Genomic DNA, 26,948 nt, shown 5'->3' on the forward strand with positions numbered 1-26,948 from the left:
CCTGTATGTGACTGTCAGCACTGTCCCTGTATGTGACTGTCAGCATTGTCCCTGGCACTGTCCCTCTATGTAACTGGCAGCATTGTCCCTGGCACTGTCCCTCTATGTGACTGGCAGCTCTGTCCCTGTATGTGACTGGCAGCATTGTCCATGGCACTGTCCCTCTATGTGACTGGCAGCACTGTCCCTCTATGTGACTGGCAGCATTGTCCCTGGCACTGTCCCTCTATGTGACTGGCAGCATTGTCCCTCTATGTGACTGGCAGCACTGTCCCTGTATGTGACTGGCAGCATTGTCCCTAGCACTGTCCCTCTATGTGACTGGCAGCATTGTCCCTGGCACTGTCCCTCTATGTGACTGGCAGCACTGTCCCTGTATGTGACTGGCAGCACTGTCCCTGTATGTGACTGGCAGCACTGTCCCTGTATGTGACTGGCAGCATTGTCCCTGGCACTGTCCCTATATGTGACTGGCAGCATTGTCCCTCTATGTGACTGGCAGCATTGTCCCTCTATGTGACTGGCAGCATTGTCCCTCTATGTGACTGGCAGCACTGTCCCTGTATGTGACTGGCAGCACTGTCCCTGTATGTGACTGGCAGCATTGTCCCTCTATGTGACTGGCAGCACTGTCCCTGTATGTAACTGGCAGCACTGTCCCTGGCACTGTCCCTGTATGTGACTGGCAGCATTGTCCCTGTATGTGACTGGCAGCATTGTCCCTGTATGTGACTGGCAGCATTGTCCCTGTATGTGACTGGCAGCACTGTCCCTGTATGTGACTGGCAGCACTGTCCGTGTATGTGACTGGCAGCACTGTCCGTGTATGTGACTGGCAGCACTGTCCCTGTATGTGACTGGCAGCACTGTCCCTGGCACTGTCCCTGTATGTGACTGGCAGCACTGTCCCTGTATGTACTGGCAGCATTGACCCTGTATGTGACTGGCAGCATTGTCCCTAGCACTGTCCCTGTATGTGACTGGCAGCACTGTCCCTGTATGTGACCGGCAGCATTGTCCCTGGCACTGTCCCTGTATGTGACTGGCAGCTCTGTCCCTGTATGTGACTGGCAGCACTGTCCCTGGCACTGTCCCTGTATGTGACTGGCAGCATTGTCCCTGGCACTGTCCCTCTATGTGACTGGCAGCATTGTCCCTGGCACTGTCTCTGTATGTAACTGGCAGCATTGTCCCTGGCACTGTCCCTGTATGTGACTGGCAGCACTGTCCCTGGCACTGTCCCTCTATGTGACTGGCAGCATTGTCCCTGGCACTGTCCCTCTATGTGACTGGCAGCACTGTCCCTGGCACTGTCCCTGTATGTGACTGGCAGCATTGTCCCTGGCACTGTCTCTGTATGTGACTGGCAGCATTGTCCCTGGCACTGTCTCTGTATGTGACTGGCAGCATTGTCCCTGGCACTGTCCCTGTATGTGACTGGCAGCACTGTCCCTGTATGTGACTGGCAGCACTGCCCCTGGCACTGTCCCTGTATGTGACTGGCAGCATTGTCCCTGGCACTGTCTCTGTATGTGACTGGCAGCATTGTCCCTGGCACTGTCCCTGTATGTGACTGGCAGCATTGTCCTTGGCACTGTCCCTCTATGTGACTGGCAGCATTGTCCCTGGCACTGTCCCTCTATGTGACTGGCAGCATTGTCCCTGGCACTGTCCCTCTATGTGACTGGCAGCATTGCCCCTGGCACTTTCCCTGTATGTGACTGGCAGCATTGTCCCTGGCACTGTCCCTGTATGTGACTGGCAGCATTGTCCCTGTATGTGACTGGCAGCATTGTCCCTGTATGTGACTGGCAGCTCTGTCCCTGTATGTGACTGGCAGCTCTGTCCCTGTATGTGACTGGCAGCTCTGTCCCTGTATGTGACTGGCAGCACTGTCCCTGGCATTGTCCCTGTATGTGACTGGCAGCATTGTCCCTGTATGTGACTGGCAGCACTGTCCCTGGCACTGTCCCTGTATGTGACTGGCAGCTCTGTCCCTGTATGTGACTGGCAGCACTGTCCCTGGCACTGTCCCTCTATGTGACTGGCAGCTCTGTCCCTGTATGTGACTGGCAGCATTGCCCCTGGCACTGTCCCTGTATGTGACTGGCAGCACTGTCCCTGTATGTGACTGGCAGCACTGTCTCTGTATGTGACTGGCAGCACTGTCCCTGTATGTGACTGGCAGCATTGTCCCTGTATGTGACTGGCAGCATTGGCCCTGGCACTGTCCCTGTATCTGACTGGCAGCTCTGTCCCTGTATGTGACTGGCAGCACTGTCCCTGGCACTGTCCCTGTATGTGACTGGCAGCTCTGTCCCTGTATGTGACTGGCAGCACTGTCCCTGTATGTGACTGGCAGCTCTGTCCCTGTATGTGACTGGCAGCACTGTCCCTGGCACTGTCCCTGTATGTGACTGGCAGCTCTGTCCCTGTATGTGACTGGCAGCACTGTCCCTGGCACTGCCCCTGTATGTGACTGGCAGCACTGCCCCTGTATGTGACTGGCAGCACTGCCCCTGGCACTGTCCCTGTATGTGACTGGCAGCACTGTCCCTGGCACTGTCCCTGTATGTGACTGGCAGCTCTGTCCCTGTATGTGACTGGCAGCACTGTCCCTGGCACTGTCCCTGTATGTGACTGGCAGCACTGTCCCTGGCACTGTCCCTGTATGTGACTGGCAGCTCTGTCCCTGTATGTGACTGGCAGCACTGTCCCTGTATGTGACTGGCAGCATTGCCCCTGGCACTGTCCCTGTATGTGACTGGCAGCATTGTCCCTGTATGTGACTGGCAGCACTGTCCTTGGCACTGTCCCTGTATGTGACTGGCAGCACTGTCCCTGTATGTGACTGGCAGCACTGTCCCTGGCACTGTCCCTGTATGTGACTGGCAGCACTGTCCCTGTATGTGACTGGCAGCACTGTCCCTGTATGTGACTGGCAGCACTGTCCCTGTATGTGACTGGCAGCACTGTCCCTGTATGTGACTGGCAGCACTGTCCCTGTATGTGACTGGCAGCACTGTCCCTGTATGTGACTGGCAGCACTGTCCCTGTATGTGACTGGCAGCACTGTCCCTGTATGTGACTGGCAGCACTGTCCCTGTATGTGACCGGCAGCATTGTCCCTGGCACTGTCCCTGTAGGTGACTGGCAGCAGAGCTCTTATGGGAAGTGATTGGAGTGAGATCACTTTGCAATATTTTCTAGGTGTTTGTGGGGCTTATTCACTAAGACTCTCGGCATGCATTTTCCCCCATAGTTTTCCTATAAATAAATAGTCGCATTTGTCGCCAGGAAATGGATCCCCGGTGTTTAAGACGCACACAGGGCCGGTGCGGTCAGGTGTCGGTAGCACGGTGCGTTCCGCATTAAGCTTTTCATCAGCGTGGCAAAAAATGTGACCGTTAGCCTTCGAACAACGGCAAATGCTTTCTAGGCGCCCATAGCGGCGTTCATTTGTTGCGCGTTTGTTAAGACCACGTTCACAGTGACACGCTGCGTAGCCGGTGAAAGCAGAATCGCAACGGACGAGAAAAGTTGCATTGGGCGTTATGCCTGCGGTGTAATGCTTTCTATACATTCAGAGCACTCTTCATTACAACTGTTAGCGTGCTCTTTATGCAGTACCGCCATGCATGCCTCACAGTATGCTGACGGGTTGCACCACCGCAGTTCTGCCGTGATCATGGGAACATTTGCATCACGTGAACACAGCCCACAGGTGGCCATACATTTGTAGATTTTGCGACTGATTGGGGATCTGATTTCATTGTTATTATTATTATTATTATTATTATTATTATTATTGAATCACAGATTAAAATCGGTGCTACCAAAAGCATGCCCGGTCGACGATGCAACCAGCTTCCAACCAAAATTGGTCGCATGTATCGATTGGACATGCTGGAATATTTCGGCCCGACGGACTCATCTTCTGGATGCGCACCCCACGTGGTCGCCGACGCATTGCAGGGCGTGTGTGTGATGTCACATGCAGTACGCTGGCAACCACACGGACGCGAATGCGGAAAAGGAGTGCGCGGGGCGTTACATGTATATTGGGGGGAGGGGGGGTTCAGGATTCGGCCAATTGCTGAAATATTTCATGCGGAAATGAATCGGGAATCGGCCTGCGATTTAGGGTGGCCGACAGATCTCTCTCCAGTCAGAGCTTGATCTGTCTGTTGGTCGATCGGCTGCCAGAATCGCTTGATGTAGGGCTACCTGCGGAGTTTTGCACACTGTAACCTGGTGCGATTCAAAGCTTATGAACATTTCTCACCTCATCAGTGGGTGTGGTCAATTGTTGATGCTGGATTATTCAAATTCTATATGCAAATTTTTGCAGCTTGAGAACGGAGCAGTCCAATCACACAGAGGTGGAATTCGATGGGTCTGTTTTCAAGAGGCATACATTTACATAACTAGCATCCACTCTGACTTATCAGCATCTCATTAACCCTCCCCACTCAGCAGTCGCAGTAGAATGCGGAACCTGCAGCACATTTGCTAGGGTCGCACACGTTGCTGCGCACAATACCAGTCAGTCAAGCTGCACGTTGGTCAGTTGCCTCTTTGTGTGCGTAACGTCGCATGCCAACGCATTGGTTGCGTTATGTGTACATTAGGCAACGTTAATAGTGGGGCATTGCATTGTATATCCTGCAAAAACAGGAACACAAGAGAGGGGAAATGTCCCAAACAGGGAAGCATGCAGTAGTATATACAAAGTATGCTTCAATGCAACTGTAAGGCTTGCTTCACACATAAAAAGGTGTCCTGTCCTGTCAGTCTTTAGGTGGCCATACACTGGTCGATTTGCCATCAGATCGACCAACAGACAGATCCCTCTCTGATTAAATCTGATCAGAGAGGGATCGTACGGCTGCCTTTACTGCAAACAGATTGTGAATCGATTTCACTATGAAACCAATCACAATCTGTGCAGCCACTCACCCCCCTCCTCGCATACATTACGTGTCCCCGCTGTCACCAATGTCTTCTTCTCCGCTGGGCTACAGCTTCACTGTACTTCCTGTCCGGGGGAAGTTTAAACAGTAGAGTGCGCTCTACTGTTTAAACTTCCTGTCGGGACAGGAAGAAGTGAAGCTGGAGCCCAGCGGAGAAGGAACAGCGATGACAGCGGGGACACGTGCCGGCAGAGCAGTTAGTGTATTGCCGCTAGCGTTGGTCTTTGGACATTCGAACGCCGCTATCGCCGCACTCCCGACCTGCCGGCGAGCGAGCGAAAGGAACGATAGATTTTGGGTGGAAATCGATCGTTCAGTCAGCGTTTGCGCAGCGATTTCACAGCAGATTTGATCATCGTGATCGAATATGCTGTATACCGGCGGGATAATCCCTTAGGGCCCTTTTCCACTTGCAGTCGCTAGCGTTCACGCTGAACGCTAGCGATTGCTGAATCGCAATTACCGGCGATTCCCCGACGTTCACGGCCGCGATTTTGCTATGCTATGCACTGCATAGCAAAATCGCGGCAAATATCGCTCCGCCGCGCGTTCCCGTAAAAAGCGAATCGCGGTAGTGGAAATGACCTACCGCGATTCCTATGTTAAAAAGCAAACCGTAGCGATTGTAAAATCGCTAGCGGTTTGTGTTTTTGCGATTCAGCCAGCGCTGGTGGAAAAGGGCCCTAAGTGTATAGGCCCCTTTTGACAGTTGGCATCAGTTTTGTATCCGTTTCTATAGGTGTGTTCACACATAAAAGGAGTACAATTCCAGTCCAATCAGGTAAAACTGACAGGACTGGACCGGAAATGTTCAGAATTATGTGGGATACAGGCTTTAACCTTTTGGCTTCCACGGGCTTCCCCCCCCCACCCCTCACCCCCATAATGACTAGAGATGTCGCGAACCTCCGATTTTTGGTTCGCGAATTTCCGCGGAAGGTTCGGTTCGCGGAAAAGTTTGCGAACCGCAATAGACTTCAATGGGGAGGCGAACTTAAAGGGGAACTGAAGTAAGAGGTATACGGAGGCTGCCATATTTATTTCCTTTTAATCAATACCAGTTGCCTGGCAGCCCTGCTGGTCTATTTCTCTGCAGTAGTATCTGAATAACACCAGAAACAAGCATGCAGCTAGTCTTGTCAGATCTGACTTTAAAGTCTGAAACACCTGATCTGCTGCATGCTTGTTCAGGGGCTACGACTAATAGTATTAGAGGAAAAGGATCAGCAGGGCTGCCAGGTAACTGGTATTGCTTAAAAGGAAATAAACATGGCAGCCTCCATATACCTCTCTCTTCAGCTCCCCTTTAAAATGTTAGAAAAATTTCTACCTGCTGGAAAAATGATAGAAAACATGTTTCAAGGGATCGAATACCTGGAGGAACACATGATTGAGTGAAATACACATCAAAAGTCCCAGGCAAAAATCTAGATTTCACATAAACCCCTATTTTAAGGTCACAAATCTCATTCAATGTTCAATTACAGGCCTACACTGCTTTACAACATCAGGCAGTGTATCCCTCTCTCCCTCACCCCGGAGGGTCTCATCTTTCAGGGAATTGTAGAATTTCAAAAGCCAGCTTATACACCTTGGCCGGAAATTGAACCCAGGTCTGAGTGCTTGGTAGATAGCTCTCTTAACCGCTATACCACCACCAACACTACATGCTGAAGGCAGCCTAGCATGTACCATTATGATATATCCAAGAGAAAAATGAGCTTGCTTAAAGATTTTGTAGGTTTTCAAAAGCCAGCTTACACATACCTTGGCCGGGAATTGAACCCAGGTCTGAGTGCATGGTAGATGGCTCTCTTAACCGCTATTCCACCACCAACACTACATGCTGAAGGCAGCCTTGCATGTACCATTATGATATATCCACATTGCCTACTGCCTGCTCCTCCCCTTCACGTCACCCCAATAGGTGTCCCCCAGGTAGCAACCAGGAAGGGAGTCAGCGGGTACAGCAGCGGGTCCTCCGTCCCCGCTCCCCCTCCAGTTATGTGCGTCAAAAGTAAAGAGCGAACTTTCTTCCTCTGCTCACCGTATGACTTCCACTAGAGCAGGGGTCTCAAACTCAATGTACCTGGGGGCCGCAGGAGGCAAAGTCAGGATGAGGCTGGGCCGCATAAGGAATTTCACAATTACGGCGCATCGCCGCCTCTGCCCGCCCCTCTCACTCTTCCTTCACAGGGAGGGGCGGGGAGAGGCGGCGATCCGTGTGCGATTTACGTCAGGAGGGGCAGAGCTGAAGCTGAAAGCTCTGCCCCTTCCAGGAAATGTCGGCGGATTGCCCCCTGGGCGATTTGGGGGCTCTGCAGCCCTCGTTTAGCGTCGGGGATGCGGCGGATCACTTGGGAGCACTGAAGCGAACTATAAGGAAGCTTTTGCTGGCGAGGGCCACAAAATATTGTATCGAGGGCCGCAAATGGCCCGCGGGCTGCGGGTTTGAGACCCCTGCACTAGAGGGAGACATTGCAGGAAGTCACGGTGAGCAGAGGATGTAAGGTGCTTCCCCACTTGCTATACTTTTGCCGCAGATCGCTGGAGGAGGGGGGGCGAGACCCCCCCTTTTCCACTAGCAGTCGCTACCGTTCGTGCTAAATGCTAGCGATTGTGTTTCAGAAAAGTGAACAAATGTTCCCGTCGTTAGCGAAGCATAGCAAAATCGTGGCAAAAATCGCTCCGCGTCGCGATTGCGTTCGAGTAAAAAACGAATCGCGGTAGTGGAAATTACCTACCGCGATTCCAATAGTTAAAAAGCAAACCGTAGCAATTTAAAAATCACTAGCGATTTGCGATTCAGCATCGCAATCGCCGCTAGTGGAAAAGGGTCCTAACAGTATTAGAGGCAGAGGATCAGCAGGACATCCAGGCAATGCGCATTGTTTGAAAGGAAATAAATATGGCGGCCTCCATATATCTTTCTCTTCAGTTGTCCTTTAGAGCTCGCTCACACTAGAGGCGTTTTTGGCCAAATTTAAGCGCAGACGTTTTTTCTAAAACGCCCAGAAAGCGGCTACACCATGCTTCTCTATGGTGTAGTTTAGATTGGAGCTTTTTGTCTGCGTTCCGCTCAGCAAAGCGCTGCCTGTACCGATTTTGAGGCGATTTTGCCTCAATGGAAGGTATAGGAAAAATGCAAACCGCTCACAAAATCACTTTGTGCAGCAATTGCGTTCGCATTTTTAAGAATAAATGCATTGTATTTATTCTTTTCCTGGATCAAAGAGTTAAATCGCTCGGCAAAACCGCTTAGAAAAGCGTTTTCCCCCACTAAACAGCGTACAGGAAATTGCCGGAAAACGCTTTACAAAAACACGTCAAAAAACGACAAATGCGGACGGAACGCAATGTGAACAAGGCCTCAGTGTATCCTAGGCAAATTAAAATGAATGAAAACAAAACAACTAAGATACTTGCCTTAGAAGAGGGAAACTTCTGGATCTTGCAGAGACTTGCCACGTCTTCCTGGACCCCCTGAGAGAAGTCCTGCAAGAGCTTGTCGGATTTCTGTTTGCCCCTCTTTCTGCACGAGCGTGGCCATACTGCGCAGGCAGCAGGAGCGGCGGTACCCAAGCTTGTGTATGATGAGGAGCGCAGCTGTGATCTTCAGGAGGGTCCCGGGTAGCAGTACTGGGGGCAAGGAGGACACGGAAGACCCTGCAGGATCCTCTTCTTAGGAAAGTATCTGGTTTTTTTGCCTGAGGGTCCCCTGGGATTTACCTTAATGCAGTGTAATGCCCCATGGCCAAAATGAAATGTATATTGCAAATGCCGTATATCTGAGAAAGAAGCACACAGTGCCTCCCTCTGACCTGACCATTCAAAAAGGAGCAAAGACTGAAATGGTGTTAAAGAGACTCCGTAACAAAAATTGCATCCTGTTTTTTATCATCCTACAAGTTCAAAAAGCTATTCTAATGTGTTCTGGCTTACTGCAGCACTTTATACTATCACTGTCTCTGTAATAAATCAATGTATCTTTCCCCTGCCAGACTTGTCGGCCTGTGTCTGGAAGGCTGCCAAGTTCTTCAGTGTTGTGGTTCTGCTATGAACTCCCCCTTCCAGGCCCCTCTATGCACACTGCCTGTGTATTATTTAGATTAGGGCAGCTTCTCTCTTCTCTCTTCTCTTTTACAAGCTGGATAACTCGTCCTCTGAGCTGGCTAGACTTTCACATAGTGAAGAATTACAGACAAGGGCAAAGCTGTTTTCAGGAAGAAACAAGCAGCCTGAAACTTCATCGCATGAGAGATGCAGGGGGAAAGAAACACACTAATGATCTCTTGAGATTAAAAAGGAAGGGTGTATACAGCCTGCTTGTGTATGGATGTATTTTCTATGTGTGGACATACTGTACATCAACCTACTTCCTGTTTTGGTGGCCATTTTGTTTGTTTATAAACAAACTTTTTAAAACTGTTTTTAACCACTTTTAATGCGGCGAGGAGCGGCGAAATTGTGACAGAGGGGAATAGGAGATGTCCCCTAACGCACTGGTATGTTTACTTTTGTGCGATTTTAACAATACAGATTCTCTGGTGGCCATACATCAGGCTGATCGACCATCCAATTTGATTATTATAATCGAATCGGATGAGAATCGGTGCCGCCAATGCATGCCCACCGACAGTGCAACCAATTTCAGGTCGAAATTGGTCGCATAAGTCGATCGCGCATGCTGCAAGATGTTGGGCTGACTTGCTCAATCAGGCGGCACTAACGGCGTGCAATTTCGGGACTGTCCCCACTAATGTTAAAGAGAACCTGAGGTGGCTCTTCGGGGGGCAGATGGGATGCAGAGACATGTTCTCTGCCTCATGACATGGCTCTGTGCCCCCCCCCCCCTCCGCCGCGCTGTAGCCCCCCTGAGTTTAGCGAGAAGATTTATTGCCATCTCGGAGTTAAACACAGGGAGAAGGATTCCCTGTTTAAAACGCCCGCCAGGGTTTCCAGATCTGCCATTGGGCAGCTCTCCCTGGCCACGCCCCCTGCCGCTCCCCGGCCTCCCTGCACACTATGAGAGATGCACAGTGTCCCCCCGGTGCCCAGTGCAAGTTATACATTACCTTTATACAGCATTGTCCCTCCGCTGGTTCCAGGCTTCCTCTGCTGCTTAGTAAGGGCGTGTGTGTGACATCAGACGTCACACACATGGCCACGTAACTAGGCAACCACGTGGTGCGCGTGTATGAAGAGTGGAGGAATGCCGGAGCAAGCAGAGGCCGCGTACAGGTAATGCATAGCTTGCACTGGGCATCAGGGGGGCAACATTTCGACATTAGGGGGACAGTGTCTGGGTGGCGAGGCGGACGTATGCGGCGTCACAAGGCCGATTCTTGACCATCTCTCTAGAAAGAGAGTTGTCTCTTGGTAGAATCTGCCCTTCATCTCCTGATGTATGGCCACCTAGAGAGTGTGCTTTCGTAGTTCTGTGGCTGTAGAGTCAGTTGTTGCCATGGTGATTGTGGCTGCAGCCAGTGTAACATTGCCTGTTGTGTTTCCTCAGCCCCTGTGATGAGCGCGATGTGCACAACTCCTTCTGCAGCGTCATCCAGGATGCAGAAGAGGGCGCTCTACTGGAGCTGCAGGAGCGGAACCAATATGCAGGCACGTATACCTAAAGCATTAACCACTTCAACACTAAGGGGTTTTTCCCCTTAAAGTGAATGGGAACCCGTTTAAAAAAAAAGTCACTCACCTAAGGAGAGGGAGGCTCTGGGTCCCATAGAGCATTCCCTCTCCTCTCCCGGTCCCTGCTGTTGCGCTGGCTCCCCTGTAGCGGTATTCGTCCGTTTCGGTCAAACACTGCTGTCTCCTGGCCAAAGGGAGGCTTCGGAAATGCTTTGGGAGCCCGAGTGCTCCCGAAGACGGGTCGCTCTACACTGAGCACGCACCCTCTATGACGCACTCGCGTGTGCGCCGCCTGTCTTCGGGAGGGCTCGGCTCCCGAAGAGTTCCGAAGTCCCTTCGGCGGGGGATGTGTACGAAAGAGCCATCGTAGCACCGGAGCCACCGGGAGAGGAGAGGGATGGCTCAATAGGACCGAGCCTTCCTTCTCCTTAGGTGAGTATCTGACTTTTTTTTTTTTTTTTTTAGTTAAATCCTGGTTCCCATTAGCTTTAAAGAGACTCTGAAGGGAGTCTAAATCTGCGTCGGCATCTATTTATGTTAAGCACTATAGCTAGTGCTAAAACGCTGCATCCCCGCGGCAAAACGTGGGGTTTATACCCCCCAAATCCCCTTGTCTAAGTCCGGCGAGCGCTTCCTGCTTGAGGCAAAGCTTAGGGCTGTAGCTCTGCCTCTTCGCGCGTCAATCCCCGCTGATCACCGCCTCTCCCCGCCCCTCTCAATCTTCCTTCACTGAGAGGGGCGGGGAGAGGCAGAGATCCGGGCGGTGGTTGACGTGCGAAGAGGCAGAGCTACAGCTCAAAGCTCTGCCTCCATGAGCAGCAGAATCCACGACCAAGAAAGTTGTAGATTGTGCCCTGTGATTTAGGGTGTATAAACCCCTCGTTTTGCTGTGGGGATGCGGCATTTTCATAAATAGAAGTTAAAAACGTGAATTTAGACTCGCTTCAGAGTCTCTTTAAGGACCAGAGCAATTTTCACCTGCCAGCGCACCTCCCATTCATTCGCCAATAACTTTATCGCTACTTATCACAACAAAATGATCTTTCTTTGGGTGGAACATATTGCTAAGAATTATTTTATTCTAAATCATTTTAATTCGAATAATAAGAAAAAACTGGAGGAAAAATTCATTATTTCTCAGTTTTCGGGCCATTATAGTGTTAATATAATACATGCTGCTGTGGATAAAACCCACACATTTTATGTGCCCATTTTTCCCAGTTATTAACAACGTTTAAATGATGTCTCTAATACAGTGTTTGGCAACAATATTTGGAAATACAGGTGTATTTTTTCATGTTTGTGTTACAAGCCCTTATTTGCATAAATAACAGTGATATACCCTCATGGCATACTGTACATATTTAAAAAAAAAAAAAAAAAAAACTTGACTCCCTAAGGTAACTGTTTTGTTTTTATTTTTTAATTAATTTACAAATGTTAGTACAAGTTTTAGTAGCTATGGGAGAGTGAGAGAGGTAAGGGGTTAATTTTAATGGGGAATGTATTTATATTTATTTAATGTAATGTATGTCAGCGTAATTTTACTCTTTTGGCCACTAGATGCCCCCTAACTTTCCACAGTACACAGGAAGTAAGGCGTGTGGTTACTTTCGCTTTATCAATTACCACGTTAGCTCACTGATCACAGCAGGCACTTTGATTGGTGAATGGGAACTGTTATGGGAGTGCGTACAGGCAATCGCGGTGAGGTACGTATATCTTACCCCCCCCCCCCCCCCAGGGACTTTAGATGAAGTATTGGGGGGGCGCGTAGATATACTGCCCCCAGGATGATGACTAGTTAAAGTGAAATGATTCCCATAATTACATTATTGCTTTTAAACCTGAAGTGCACTACAAAAAAACTAATATAAAACACTATGGGGTTGATTCACTATAACAAGTAGCATACCTTATTAGAGTTAACACGCCTTATGAGAGTAGCATAGCGAGCGCTACAAATTTATGCCTGCTTATTGGCCATGGCGAGAGTTCGACTCGTCCTGCTCTGAGCCCCTGCGGGTCCAATCACTTTAAAGGACATTATCCCCGCACTGTGATTGGCCCAATAGGCTGCCTGTCAAGTTTCCTCTCAAGTGACAGGCAGCCTATTGGGCCAATCAAAGTGCAGGGATAATGTCCTTTTAAAGTGATTGGACCCACAGGGGCTCAGGGCAGGACGAGTGGAGCTCTCGCCATTGCCATAAGTTTGTAGCGCTCACTATGCTACTCTGATAAGACGTGTTAACTCTTATAAGGCGTGTCAACTCTGATAAGGCATGCTATTTGTTATAGAGAATCAACCGCCTATGAGCTAGAGCAGAAAGAACAAGCCGCCCACGGCGTTCTCCAAACAATACTTCTTTATTCAGGCCATGCAGCACAGGTACAACAAATGCCCCCTAAAACACCGAGGGCTGATTCACACTGGGAGCGTAATAATCAAATTGCAATTGCGATTTTGCAGTATGAAATTTAGCGATTTCGACAATTTGGGATTCCAGTTCAAGAGAACGAGAATCGCATCCTGATCGTCCCCAAAATGCTGCATGCAGCGCGAGTTTGATTTATGTAAATCACAATCACTGCGGTGAGAATGATCCCATCGGGGTACACTTGTCACTGCGCTTTGATGATCGAAAAGCTGCACAGAAGCGACACAAAAGCTTCGCACACACGCTTGACTGTAGTCGGCTGAGGCGGCGAAATAACGACCACCTAAGCTGATAATCAGGCGTGTGTACAGAGGCACTCAACACGCGATGCGCAAGCAATCCACCCCGTGGATCAACTCGCCCCCAGCAACGGGCGAGTCCTTTGTGCGCGCCGCTCCCCTGCATGACTGCATGTACTGCGCGGCCTTCCCTTCGCATAGCTCCAACAGTACGCGGTGTGTGTGTGTGTGTAGCCTGGCCCAGCGATGTCACCCAAGGAGATCCGATCCCGATGGGCGACTTCCATCAATGGTGTGTAGGCACCTTGACACTGGTCTGATGTCATTTAAATGCATCTCTGCTAAATGATATCATTGGCTGCAAGACAAATTACCAGTTAGGCTTGTAATTAAGTAATTGACAAGCAAACAATGAAGAGAAAGTTATCTGTTTTCTCCTCCCTCCCCCCTTCACCCCCCGAGAGCAAAGAGAAAGTTCTGAGTTCAGGTCCGTTTTAAAGGTTATCCGAGGTGACATGTGACATGAGATAGATATGGGTATGTACAGTGACCCTCACTGATAAGAAATTCCCCTTTTTTACCTTTTTCTTGCTCTCAGAAGCCATTTTCTGCTAGGAAAGTGTTTTATAGTTGTCATTTTTTTATCAGTGAGGGTCACACTATAGTCACTTCCTGTCTGAGTCAGGACTGAGTCAGTCACTTACATACCTGAGAAAGAAAAAAAGAAACACAGCACAGTTATTTGTGTGCTAGGAACTGTACATACCCATGTCTATCTCATCATCTCACATGTCACTTTGGGTATCCTTTACCCTAAACCGCTTTAAGCCATGTACCATGCAGATCAGACATCTATGACAAATCTGAAAGAATTAGCTGCATGCTTGATTCAGGTGTGTGATTCAGACCCTACTGACCAGAAAGATCAGCAGGACTGCCAGGCAACTGGTATTGTTTAAAAGGAAATAAATATGGCAGCTTCCATAGGTCTCACACCTCTGGTTCCTTTTAAGTGTAGCGATAGGGACAGTGAGGGGTTAAGTGTAGCAATATGAGGAGGTGCGTAGTCCAGAGGAGTCCCAAGACTTCCTACAGATACAGGAAAAACACACAGAGAGACCAGGAGCCCCTTATGGTGCAGTATATTAATGTCAAGTTCTGGAAATACAAAGTGATGAGGTGCTCACAAAGGTGTGTTGCAAGACCAGCATCCACAGTATAAAAGTGAGGAAATCCCGTCCCCACTCGGGCTCTTTGTCTTCAGAATGTGTGGGTCGCACTCCAGAAAAAAACGATTGTTTGGGTACACAAAACAAACAACTGATAGCAACCTCTAAAAGCTAGCGGGCTGTAAACAATATCACCGGGAGGGAGAAGGCGCCCCAAAAAATAACCATGGATGTAATAAGTATAAAATGGCTTACCTCTAAGAAGGGGCAACCCCAATATAGGAAAGAAATTTTAATAATCAGACACACAAATGATAACGCGTTTCGCAGAGCACAGTCCGCTTCCTCCCTAAAGCAGTGTCTGGGTAGCCAAGGTGCAAAGCTTAAACAGTTGCCTGGCAGCCCTGCTGATCTATTTGGCTGCAGTAGCGTCTGAATCACACACCAGAAACAAGCATTCAGCTAATCTTGTCAGTTCTGACATTAATGTCAGAAACACCTGATCTGCTGCATGCTTGGCTATGGCTGAACTTATTAGAGGCAGAGGACCAGCAGAGCTGCCAGGCAACTGGTATTGTTTAAAAGTAAATAAATATGGCAGCCTCCAAATCTCTCTCACACCAGTTGTCCTTTAGTGTAGAGATTGCTTGGATGGGGTGTGGACTGTATGGGGTAAACGGCCAGCTATCTTCACTGCGCAGCGTGGAATTTCTCGTGTCCACTCCCGTCTCTGTAGTAAGCTGGAAAAGTGCCGACCGGCTCCTACGTGTCCAGTCTTATGCAGGGCGGAGCACCGTCCGTTTACACGGCGATGAGATCTGCAAGAGCTGCATCCAGCTAAGTGATATCAATCAGTATAAATCTATGAAATATTCATCTGGAGGTTTCAGCATTTGAAGAGAAGCCTTTTCTGTACTAGATGGCAGTGTAATAGACGCGTGTACAGAGTAAGTGCCCAGCCGGGTCATGTGACCGGTTTTCTGGGAATTGTAGAATATACAACGAGGTCTTGTGGTTGCCGAGATGAGTAGGTTGCGTCACAACACGGACCAGAAGCGAGGAAAATGCGCGGCGGTCAGACATCAGGCCATTTTCACACGTATTTTCACTTTATTACATAGCAGCAATAATCCATACGGACTGTTTGGGATTGGTTGATCCTCATCAGTGCATGGCATGCATTTATGTGGCTCTATGGGGTAGGACTTGAAACGCCCAGAGTTAGAGTACCCAGCAAGCTCATGGTGAACCACAACTCAAAGGAGTGTGTAAGGGGCTAAAAGAGACCAAAAAGCCCTCTTACTAAAATGCTATATATGCTTCTGAGGTTTCCCACAATGCATCACTGCTGAATATGCAAATCATCCTTTGTAGCCCCTTACACATTTCTAAAGCTACGTACACACATACGACAACGATCGTTCGTTGTGAACGACATACAAACTTTTAATTGACGAAAGAACGACCTAAGTAAAGTTAGTTTTTAAAGGTGTGTAACGATCTGATCGTTAGAACGAACGTTACATCACATAAAGCAACTATTGCGCTTGCGCATAAAAATGAAAAGTTCCACGGAGCATGTCAACTCTAGTACGAACCACCGTTTTCCAACGATGTACTACTTTTGCAAACGATCGTCGTTTAAAATGATCGTGGAACGATTGTTTCAAACGACTATAGTCGCATGTGTGTACGCACCTTTAGAGTTCTGGTTCTCCATGTGCTTGCTGGGTAGTCTGTAACTATAAACATGCCATAAATGAAGATTTCTGCCAGGCATGTCTGGCCATCTTTATGCAGGCAGTAGGGAGAGAGGGAGGAGCCACGCAGTATTGTCAGCCTAAGAGAGCTCAGGATCCGTGGGTGTAGAAACAGCTGATGTGTTTCTGAGCTGTGACCGCTTGATCGAGAATCTGTGGCAAGAGCTGAAAACTGCTGTTCACAAACTCTGTCCATCTAATCTGACTGACCTGGAACTGTTTTGCAAAGAAGAATGGGCAAGGATTTCAGTCTCTAGATGTGCTAAGCTGGTAGAGACATAGCCTAAAAGACTGGCAGCTGTAATTGCAGCAAAAGGTGGTTCTACAAAGTATTGACTCAGGGGGGCTGAATAATTACGCACACCCCACTTTGCAGTTATTGATTTGTAAAAAATGTTTGGAATGATGTATGATTGTTGTTTCACTTCTCACGTGTACACCACTTTGTGTTGGTCTTTCACGTGGCATTCCAATAAAATTGATTCATGTTTGTGGCAGTAATGTGACAAAATGTGGAAAACTTCAAGGGGGCCAAATACTTTTGCAAGCCACTGTATTTTGAATGATTATTTTGCTTGGAAAGTGCTGAAGAGTTATTCAGGTTAGAATCGGGTAATGACGAGATGTGATTTGTTGAGGTATGTCTTCTGGAATGACCTCATCGTGTGCTATCATTCTGTCTGCAGGTCGCAGATCGCAGCAGCATGGCGATTACTGCCCGGCCACCCTGAGGATCCTCGCAGACATGCCGAGCCGCACTATCGGTAAGTACGTCATTCCTCCTATCCTGCGTCCGCCATCGCCGCAGATCTATGCCTGAGCTTTTCACGCAGGTGCCTGCTGAACATCTGGAGAACAAGTCCTGCCTATTAATCTGTACCGTGCACTGAAGGCCACGCGGCGGTGGATTTGTACCGAGTTGTCACCATCCATGGCACAGACGTCTTGTTTAAAATGAACAATGAGTTGGCAGAGAATCGTTTTTTTTTTTTTAATTTCCCAGTGATGGTAAAAGGCAGTGACTATGGCTTATGTAGACAGATCGGTTTGGACGATAATTAGTGTTAGCTGTTTGTATCTGATGAGCACAAAACAATTGCTTCATTCAATCTACTCACTACTGCTAACGATGCTCCGACATCACTTGTAGATCACTATCTGTCAGAGATCACCTGTTTTTTCCATGTTAGTGATTGCACGTGTGTAGGGAGCTTACAGCTGGTACACACATCCAATTTTAACACCACCATGTAGTGTGAGCCTCATTACACACACCCGATATGAGTAAATACACAAGAGATAACCTAAGTTTGGAGGAGCCTGAAGGTCTAAAACTTAACGTTTAATAACTATGTTAAAACCATAGGTTGTTACATAACATTGATTGTGATAATGACACAGCAGTGGATTGAGGTAATAGTAGCAATAGACCCCCCCCTGTTAACATCACAGGGGTATACTCACTTCACACTGCAAGACAGAGAAGGTTACACCACCCAACAGAAAAACTCTACATGTTTCGCCGCCCCTAAAATTGGTGGCTTTGTCAGGGGTACATTAAATGCTGGTGCTGAAGTGCAAAATTCTATCTATTAATGCAACCTCGCATATCGCTCAACAAAATGACAGCCTTTCAGCTCTTAAAAGTTACGTTTTAGACCTTCAGTCTCCTCCAACCTTAGGTTATCTCTTGTGTATTTAGTGTGAGGGTAAAAAGATTGTGACTACTATGACAGATTGTGTAGGAAATCTCTCATACTAGATGTGAGTGGCCAAACAAAATTGGATGTGTGTTCCAGACTCAGGGCCGGTTTAAGCAACAATGTGGCCCCAAGGCAAAATAAAACTGGGGGGCTCCCCAACAGATACCCCGGAACAAAAATCAGCATTAAGGGACCTTTTTTGCAGCTGGTATAGTCAGGGTTTGAAGCCCCAATCGGTCGGAGCTCCACATTCTGGCTATCCCAGCCTGCATGGGTGACAAGGGGTTAAAACGTTACAGGAGGGGGGACCCCACATAATTTAAAAAAATAAATAAATTCCCACACTCTAAACATAAAAAAAAAAATGGGAAAATAGGAAAAAATACCAGGGATCTTCATACAGCCATATTGCGGCTGTATAGCGATCCCTGGCCAAAGCGCTGCGGCTGCGTATGGACCCCCTGGAAACCCCGCCAGGAAATTTTATTGCTCTTTCTTTTGATACATGTAAAGTTACATTACCGTTAGGTTTGCTACTAAAAGTGACATTAACCGCATTTAAAAGTATACTTTTTTCCTTCAAAACTTTAAAATCGATTTTCTCAAAAACTATAAGGTCTTTTTGAAAAATAGTTTTTTCCCTTTTATTCCCAATGATCTCCTTAACATATCCTGCAAATTTAAAGTTTCTAGCATTTAAGGTGGATTTGCTATTAACCATTAATGTCGGCGGGTTTTTAAATGTGTATTTTTTTCCTTTGAAACTTTAAAATCGATTTTCTCAAACGATAAGGTCGTTTTGAAATTTTTTTTCTTCTTGTAGCCACTGAGGGCCCCTACAAGCTCTGGGGCCCTGGGGCAATTGCCCCCTTTGCCTCTATGGTAGCGCCGGCCCTGTCCAGACTTAAAGGGAACCCGAGGTGAGAGAGATATGGTGGCTGCCATATTTAATACTGTACCTTGTAATCAGTGCCAGTTGCCTGGCAGTCCTGTTGATCTTTTGGAATACGTAGTGTCTGAGTCAAAACTCTGGAACAAGCATAAACCTGAGTCAGAGTACCTGATCTGCATATGCTTGTTCAGGGTCTATGGCTACAAGTATTGGAGGCACAGTATCAGGACTACCGGGCAACTGGTATTGTTTAAAAGGAATACATTTGGCAACCACCATACACCTCTCACCTCTAGTTCCCTTGAAGTAATGCATTATGGGTATTCCTCCTTGTAAATGTGGAAGCAATGCTTGAACATTCTATAATAATAGTAGTCGGATTCTATTGGCCACGCCTTATTTTTCAGCCAGTTTATGCTCCCGTGGCTGCCAGTAATCCATAGCAAATATTCATCCAATCGTTGCTGCTGATTGTTCGGCACACAGAGCACAAACCGGCGAGCCAACACCGATTGGCTGCAACAACTGAATGGACCCTGTTCTGGTGAAATCGTTCTTCCTGATAGGAGTTTGTTTAGTTTTATATGGAAGATGTATCCTAACCAGCCTCTGATCCCCTCTCTGTTCCCTCCATTGCTCTGCAGGACGCTGTATGGGGGGCATGCTCTGCGAGTACTACAACCGCACAGTGCGGAAACGTCAGTCCAAGAAGCGTCCGTCTCTGTACACCATGGACCGCAGCGCCAGGCCCAGCGTGCGGCAGATCGAGGAGGAGCCAAGCGCGGAAGAGGGTAAGGATTCGACTGAAGAAGGGGAGTGATGGTGGGTTCTATGCCAGCAAATACGGTGGTCTGAGCCAGGGTTATGGTTACTTGACATTCACATGGTAGCTTCTTATAGTCTTTGCTGTAACATCCTCTTCTGTGACTGAGCAACACACAGGCCTGCAACTCTCCAACCCTCACTGAATCCCTCCCTCTCCTCAGATGCTGCTCCTCTCTGCAGGTTCCTCCACTGGCCATCAATTACCCAATCGATGCAGCTCACTTACAAAGCACACCGTAACCACTCCATGCACTTCCTCAGTCATTTCCTGATACTTGCCCCAACCGCTGAGGGACACAAAAAGGGGGCCAGACATCTGGGCGCCGCCATACGATGTAATGTGAATTACGGCTATAACAGTGCTCAAAGGGTAATTTGGGCGTTGGCAAAAGGCAGAGCCCAGATTTCGAGAAAAACGGTGCAGTTCAGCCGCCAGCAATAGGTGGCAGCCAAATGGCTCCTTTCCCCCTGAGTCCATGGCGGCCTGTAGGAGGACTAGTAACTAGGACTTTTGCGGGGTGAGTTCCGCCCAAATTTCCCGGCAACGTTTTTCTATGTATGCCCAACTTCAATCTCTTCTCAATCTTACAAGTCTCGCCCCTTCTGTAGACGTCTTATTACCATTGCACCCATCACACCCAGAGCTGCAGAAGACCTTATAAACTGTCTAAAGCAGAGGTCTCCAAACTTTTTTGGTCAAGGGCCGAGTCAATGTACTTTAGACTGCTGGGGGGCTGGAACATACATAACATTTTTTTGAAAAAATTACATTGAATCTAGGTATTGATTCCCCCAAATCATGCCTGGAGGGGAATTCCCAGCAGCAGCTATTCAGTCATGTGGCGCTGAAAAGCGTCTTTGTGCCCCAGACAGTGAAGCATACCCAGGTGATAACCTGCTGTCCATTCGGACAGCAGTGTCACCTGATGCAGAATTGGATCGGAAGCCAGTGAATGACTGCTCACTGGCTTCTACAGTATGTGGATGGGTGGTGCCAGCAAGGCAGCAATGCTATTCTACATGCAGGCAGACTATATTTAAAAGGTACAGTGGGCCGCATCTATAAGATATAGATTTTTTTTTTTTTTTTAGGTTTGGGGGGCCTGTGAAAAAGCCTCAGCGGGCCACATTTGGCCTGCGGGCCTTGGTTTGAGGACCACTGGTCTAAAGGTTGTGGCACTCCCCTCTTCAGACAGACATATAATCTATCTGGCCCAGTTACTGTACAGGGTTTTTTTGGGCTACTTCTGAGGCCTGCCAGACCCAAGAAATTTCAGGCAGATAAGAAAGGACGGATGTAGCAGAGAGCAAACAAAAGCTTTCATCAGTGGGTGGGTGGGGGGATAGATGGGACGCTGTGCTTCAAAATGTGTTTTCTTACTTTTTATCACCATACAGTTATCATATTTGCTTTTTGTGCGCAAGTATTATTATTCATTTAAAAATTACAAGTTCCCAAAGTACAGTTTGTTTGCTCTGAAAGCTGCCATTGCATTTTATTCATAGCTGGTGTATGTATATTGTAATGTACCCAGTAATGATTTCTGAGCTGCTGTCTGTGTTCTGGACACATTAGGAGCAGTTTAAGCACTTCCAGGGAATGTTTATATTCTTCTATTGCTAAGTAAAAACAAGATAATGTTATCACAAGTTTGGATGCAGCTCTCACTGCAGGGAGCTTTCTATTGAAAAAGTAAGTCCTGTTTTTAACTGTTTGAATGCTGTTCTGGTAAAAAAAATTATGGGAGTATATTATATGCTGTAAATAATTTTTTAGAGCAAAGAAGAAATGCTGGGTTTCATTCCACTTTATTAACTTCTATGGCACCGTATAAGGTAGCATACATTGTAGAACATGAAAGAGTTAAGAAAAGTGTGCAAAAAAGTTCATGTTTGGGCAGAAAAAAAAACTTGTTGGGCGATACTCACCTTCCTCGAAGGGCTCCCTCTGGCCCTCCCCTTCTGCCAGGTCCATTGTCACCAGTGCAGGAGATGGTCAGTGGGGATTGTGTCTATCCACAATACCTGTCTGTCCTGAAATATTCCTGGTTTGTTGTCCCCAGTCCCAGCAGTGAAGTCTGTCCTGAGTGTCCCTATCCATGGATGTCTGCCTGACCCTGCTACTTCTGGACCCCATGCTCCTGTCAGACAATGCTCTGTGGTGCCAGAACTGGCAGGACTGATGGCCACCTGGTGGTCCGAGCGCCAGAGACTTCACCGCTGGTACAGCAGCACCAAGGAGAACAATGGACCTGGATGCAGCAGAGGACTGGAGGGGATCCTTCCTGGGAGGAGGGGATCATTTTTTTTTAATCTGCACACAGCTCCACTTTAAGAAACTTAGAGAGCTGGCAGGTACCAGGTCTGAATGGAAACATATTTTTGAGGCCAAGTTCCATGTAGGGTTGTAGTGCTGAAAGACGAAAAGGTGAGGAAAAATAGACATAACACAAAAAAAACCAAAAAAAAAAAAAAAAACACACATTCAAAATTGCCTTGAGATTTCCCCACAATGGCTGTATAGCACACAAATCCTCACAGCAGTACAGGAAAGCTCTGGATAGGCTGCTTCATGTGCTTTTCCTCTCACTTTGTGTCTATATGGTCTATTCCTCTGCAGAGCAACAACGGCTGCTGGTGTCCGAGCTGCAGAAGACATCAGGAACCCAGAGAACCCGTCTTCTGAAGAGCTTCCCTCTGAGTCTTCAAGTGAAAAGGGAGTTAAGGTGTGTCTCCACTACCTGAAGCATGGGCAGTACTCCAGGTGGCTTGGGCCCATGCTACATGGGTGTCTCCACTACCTGAAGCATGGACAGTACTCCAGGTGGCTTGGGCACATACTACATGGATGTATCCACTACCTGAAGCATGGGCAGTACTCCAGGTGGCTTGGGCCCATGCTACATGGATGTCTCCACTACCTGAAGCATGGACAGTACTCCAGGATGGCTTGGGCCCATGCTACATGGATGTCTCCACTACCTGAAGCATGGACAGTACTTCAGGATGGCTTGGGCCCATGCTACATGGATGTCTCCACTACCTGAAGCATGGACAGTACTCCAGGATGGCTTGGGCCCATGCTACATGGATGTCTCCACTACCTGAAGCATGGACAGTACTCCAGGATGGCTTGGGCCCATGCTACATGGGTGTCTCCACTACCAGAAGCATGGACAGTACTCCAGGTGGCTTGGGCCCATGCTACATGGATGTCTCTGCTACCTGAAGCACGAACAGTACTCCAGGTGGCTTGGGCACATACTACATGGATGTCTCCACTACCTGAAGCATGGGCAGTAGTCCAGGTGGCTCGGGCCCATGCTACATCGGTGTGTCTGCTACCTGAAGCATGGGCAGTACTCCAGATGGCTTGGGCCCATGCTACATGGATGTCTCCACTACTTGAAGCATGGGCAGTACTCCAGGTGGCTTGGGCCCATGCTACATCGGTGTCTCTGCTACCTGAAGCATGGGCAGTACTCCAGTGATAAGTGAATATGACCATTTTTCTTCAGTATACAGGGGTCTCAAACTCAATTTACCTGGGGGCCGCAGGAGGCAAAGTCAGGATGAGGCTGGGCCGCTTAAGGGATTTCACAAAAAAAGTGAACTATTTTGCCTATTGTACCTTATAGTTCGCTTCAGTGCTCCCATCACAAGTAATCCGCCGTGTCCCCACCGCAAAACGAGGGCTGCAGAGCCCCCAAATCGCCCGGGGGCAATCCGTTGGTATTTCCTGGAAGAGGCAGAGCTTTCAGCTTCAGCTCTGCCCCTCCTGACGTCAATCACGGCGGATCGCCGCCTCTGCCTGCCCCTCTCACTCATCCTTCACAGAGGGGCGGGGAGAGGCGGCGATCCATGCGGCGATTGACGTCAGGAGGGGCAGAGCTACAGCTGGAAGCTCTGCCCCTCAGCGCAGTCGTGGATGTTTGCCCGGGGGATTTGGGGGCTCTGCAGCCCTCGTTTAGTGGCGGGGATGCGGCAGATTACTTGGGAGCACTGAAGCGAACTATAAGGTAAAATAGTTCGCTTCCGTGTAGCTTTTGCCGCCGCGGGCCACAAAATATTGTACCGAGGGCCGCAAATGGCCCGCGGGGCGCGAGTTTGAGACCCCTGTATGTGAAAAACTATTTGCACCCTTCCTGATTTCTTATTCTTTTGCATGTTTGTCACACTTAAATGTTTCTGCTCATCAAAAAACGTTAACTATTAGTCAAAGATAACATAATTGAACACAAAATGCAGTTTTAAATGATGGTTTTTACTATTTAGTGAGAAAAAAAACTTAAAACCTACATGGCCCTGTGTGAAAAATAAATTGCCCCCTGTACCTAATAACTGGTTGGGCCACCCTTAGCAGCAATAACTGCAATCCAGCGTTTGCGATAACTTTTCTTTTACAGCGCTCTGGAGGAATTTTGTCCCACTCATCTTTGCAGAATTGTTGTAATTCAGCTTTATTTGAGGGTTTTCTAGCATGAACCGCATTTTTAAGGTTATGCCACAACATCTCAATAGGATTCAGGTCAGGACTTTGACTAGGCCACTCCAAAGTCTTCTTTTTGTTTTTCTTCAGCCATTCAGAGGTGGATTTGCTGGTGTGTTTTGGGTCATTGTCCTGCTGCAGCACCCAAGATTGCTCCAGCTTGAGTTGACGAACAGATGGCCAGACATTCTCCTTCAGGATTTTTTGGTAGACAGTAGAATTCATGGTTCCATCTATCACCGCAAGCCTTCCAGGTCCTGAAGCAGCAAAACAACCCCAGACCATCACACTACCACCACCATATTTTACTGTTGGTATGATGTTCTTTTGCTGAAATGCTGTGTTACTTCTACGCCAGATGTAACGGGACACGCACCTTCCAAAAAGTTCAACTTTTATCTCGTCGGTCCACAAGGTATTTTCCCAAAAGTCTTGGCAATCATTGAGATGTTTTTTAGCAAAATTGAGACGAGCCTTAATGTACTTTTTGCTTAAAAGTGGTTTGCGCATTGGATATCTGCCATGCAGGCCGTTTTTGCCCAGTCTCTTTCTTATGGTGGAGTCGTGAACACTGACCTTAATTGAGGCAAGTGAGGCCTGCAGTTCTTTAGATGTTGTCCTGGGGTCTTTTGTGGCCTCTCGGATGAGTTTTCTCTGCGCTCTTGGGGTAATTTTGGTCGGCCGGCCACTCCTGGGAAGGTTCATCACTGTTCCATGTTTTTGCAATTTGTGGATAATGGCTCTCACTGTGGTTCGCTGGAGTCCCAAAGCTTTAGAAATGGCTTTATAACTTTTACCAGATTGATAGATCTCAATTACTTTTGTTCTCATTTGTTCCTGAATTTCTTTGGATCTTGGCATGATGTCTAGCTTTTGAGGTGCTTTTGGTCTACTTTTCTGTGTCAGATAGCTCCTATTTAAGTGATTTCTTGATTGAAACAGGTGTGGCAGTAATCAGGCCTGGGGGTGACTACAGAAATTGAACTCAGGTGTGATAAACCACAGTTATTTTTTAACAAGGGGGGCAATCACTTTTTCACACAGGGCCATGTAGATTTGGAGTTTTTTTTCTCACTAAATAATAAAAACAATCATTTAAAACTGCATTTTGTGTTCATTTTATGTTATCTTTGACTAATAGTGAACGGTTTTTGATGAGCAGAAACATTTAAGTGTGACAAACATGCAAAAGAATAAGAAATCAGGAAGGGGGCAAATAGTTTTTCACATCACTGTATACACAGCTGAAATATAGAACAGATTATTTTCTGATGGATTTACTGTTGGATCAATTATTTCCAACACGTTTGATCTGATTCTTGATCGATTTTTCACTCACTTATATGAAAAATCTTTTTAAAGAAATGATGGGAAATCAGATTGGACATGTTGGAAATAATCGATCTGACAGTAAATCCATCAGAAAATTGCATTGTGTGTACCCAGCATTACACTTCACACCTTTGTACCCTTTCTTAACCTCGTCTACCTCCTTACATTACAGTGCCCAAAACTGAACCCCTCTTCATGATCTAGGCTTATGCATGAAAAAAATCACTGCGCTTCCATTTTTATTTTTAACCTTGTTTCAGGTACTTGACGCTGGAGAGCAGTTCCTCTTGGAAGAGAAGGAGCGGAGACACCTGCTGCAGAAACGTCTCAGATACCATTAGCATGGTGAGACTCCATGGCAAAATGGTCTATTTAAGGCAAATTTCAAATGATATTGTTATTTTTCTCCATTGGGTAAAAGAATTGTGTATTTAGTCCTGTATTGCACTTTTTACACGGCAGCTGTAGCATTGCTTACTAATAATAGTTCAAAACATCGGTTGACATCTGAGTCTTCATAATCCTGCTGCTGCCCTGTCTATAAATGAGATCTGAGTCTCCACCCTCCTGTTGCTGTCCTGTGTATGAATGAGATCTGAGTCTCCATACTCCTGCTGTTGCCCTGTGTATGAATGACCTCTTAGTCTCCACCCTCCTGCTGTTGCCCTGTGTATGAATGACCTCTTAGTCTCCACCCTCCTGCTGCTGTCCTGTGTATGAATGAGATCTGATTCTCCATACTCCTGCTGCTGCCTTGTGTATGAGTGAGATCTGATTCTCCATACTCCTGCTGTTGCCCTGTGTATGAATGACCTCTTAGTCTCCACCCTCCTGCTGTTGCCCTGTGTATGAATGACCTCTTAGTCTCCACCCTCCTGCTGCTGTCCTGTGTATGAATGAGATCTGATTCTCCATACTCCTGCTGCCGCCCTGTCTATGTATGAGATCTGAGTCTCCATACTCCTGCTGCTGCCCTGTGTATGAATGAGATCTGAGTCTCCATACTCCTGCTGCTGCCTTGTGTATGAGTGAGATCTGATTCTCCATACTCCTGCTGCTGCCCTGTGTATGAATGAACTCATAGTCTCCACCCTCCTGCTGCTGCCCTGTGCATGAATGAGATCTGATTCTCCATACTCCTGCTGCTGCTTTGTGTATGAATAATGTACTAAGGAAGTAGATGCCCACCTGTTCAATTGAAATGATAAAAAATTCCATCAAGTTTGGTTTGTTCTACGTTAATACCCATTAATGCTGCAAAAATTATATTTTTTTACCCAGCCCCGCCCTACACACTTACATGATGGAAATAAAACCGATCTGGTTGGGTAGTGCCGCATTTGTGCTTATAACAATCCTTGGTGTATCTTTTATAGATTTTGAGATATATTACAGTTTTTGTAAAGGTAAAAATTTCACCCAGTCTGTGCGCTATTGTAGGGGGGACTGATTGAGTGAACTGTGGACTATAAAAGCTGGAACAATGAT

General features: G+C 47.5%; 1 protein-coding gene across 4 annotated transcripts in view; it reads left to right on the plus strand.

Moving 5' to 3' along the window:
• Positions 1 to 26,948, plus strand: part of TMC6 (transmembrane channel like 6) — a 91,375-nt gene that overhangs the window by 23,870 nt on the left and 40,557 nt on the right. For all 4 annotated transcript variants that reach the window (XM_068264233.1, XM_068264236.1, XM_068264235.1 and 1 more), the window contains 5 exons: positions 10,489 to 10,589; positions 16,906 to 16,983; positions 19,459 to 19,605; positions 22,260 to 22,365; positions 25,721 to 25,805. In XM_068264233.1, coding sequence (XP_068120334.1) covers positions 10,489 to 10,589; positions 16,906 to 16,983; positions 19,459 to 19,605; positions 22,260 to 22,365; positions 25,721 to 25,805 — 517 coding nt within the window. The remainder of the gene's footprint in view (positions 1 to 10,488; positions 10,590 to 16,905; positions 16,984 to 19,458; positions 19,606 to 22,259; positions 22,366 to 25,720; positions 25,806 to 26,948) is intronic.

This window comes from Hyperolius riggenbachi, chromosome 12 (assembly GCF_040937935.1).
Source record: "Hyperolius riggenbachi isolate aHypRig1 chromosome 12, aHypRig1.pri, whole genome shotgun sequence".
Taxonomy (NCBI): domain Eukaryota; kingdom Metazoa; phylum Chordata; class Amphibia; order Anura; family Hyperoliidae; genus Hyperolius; species Hyperolius riggenbachi.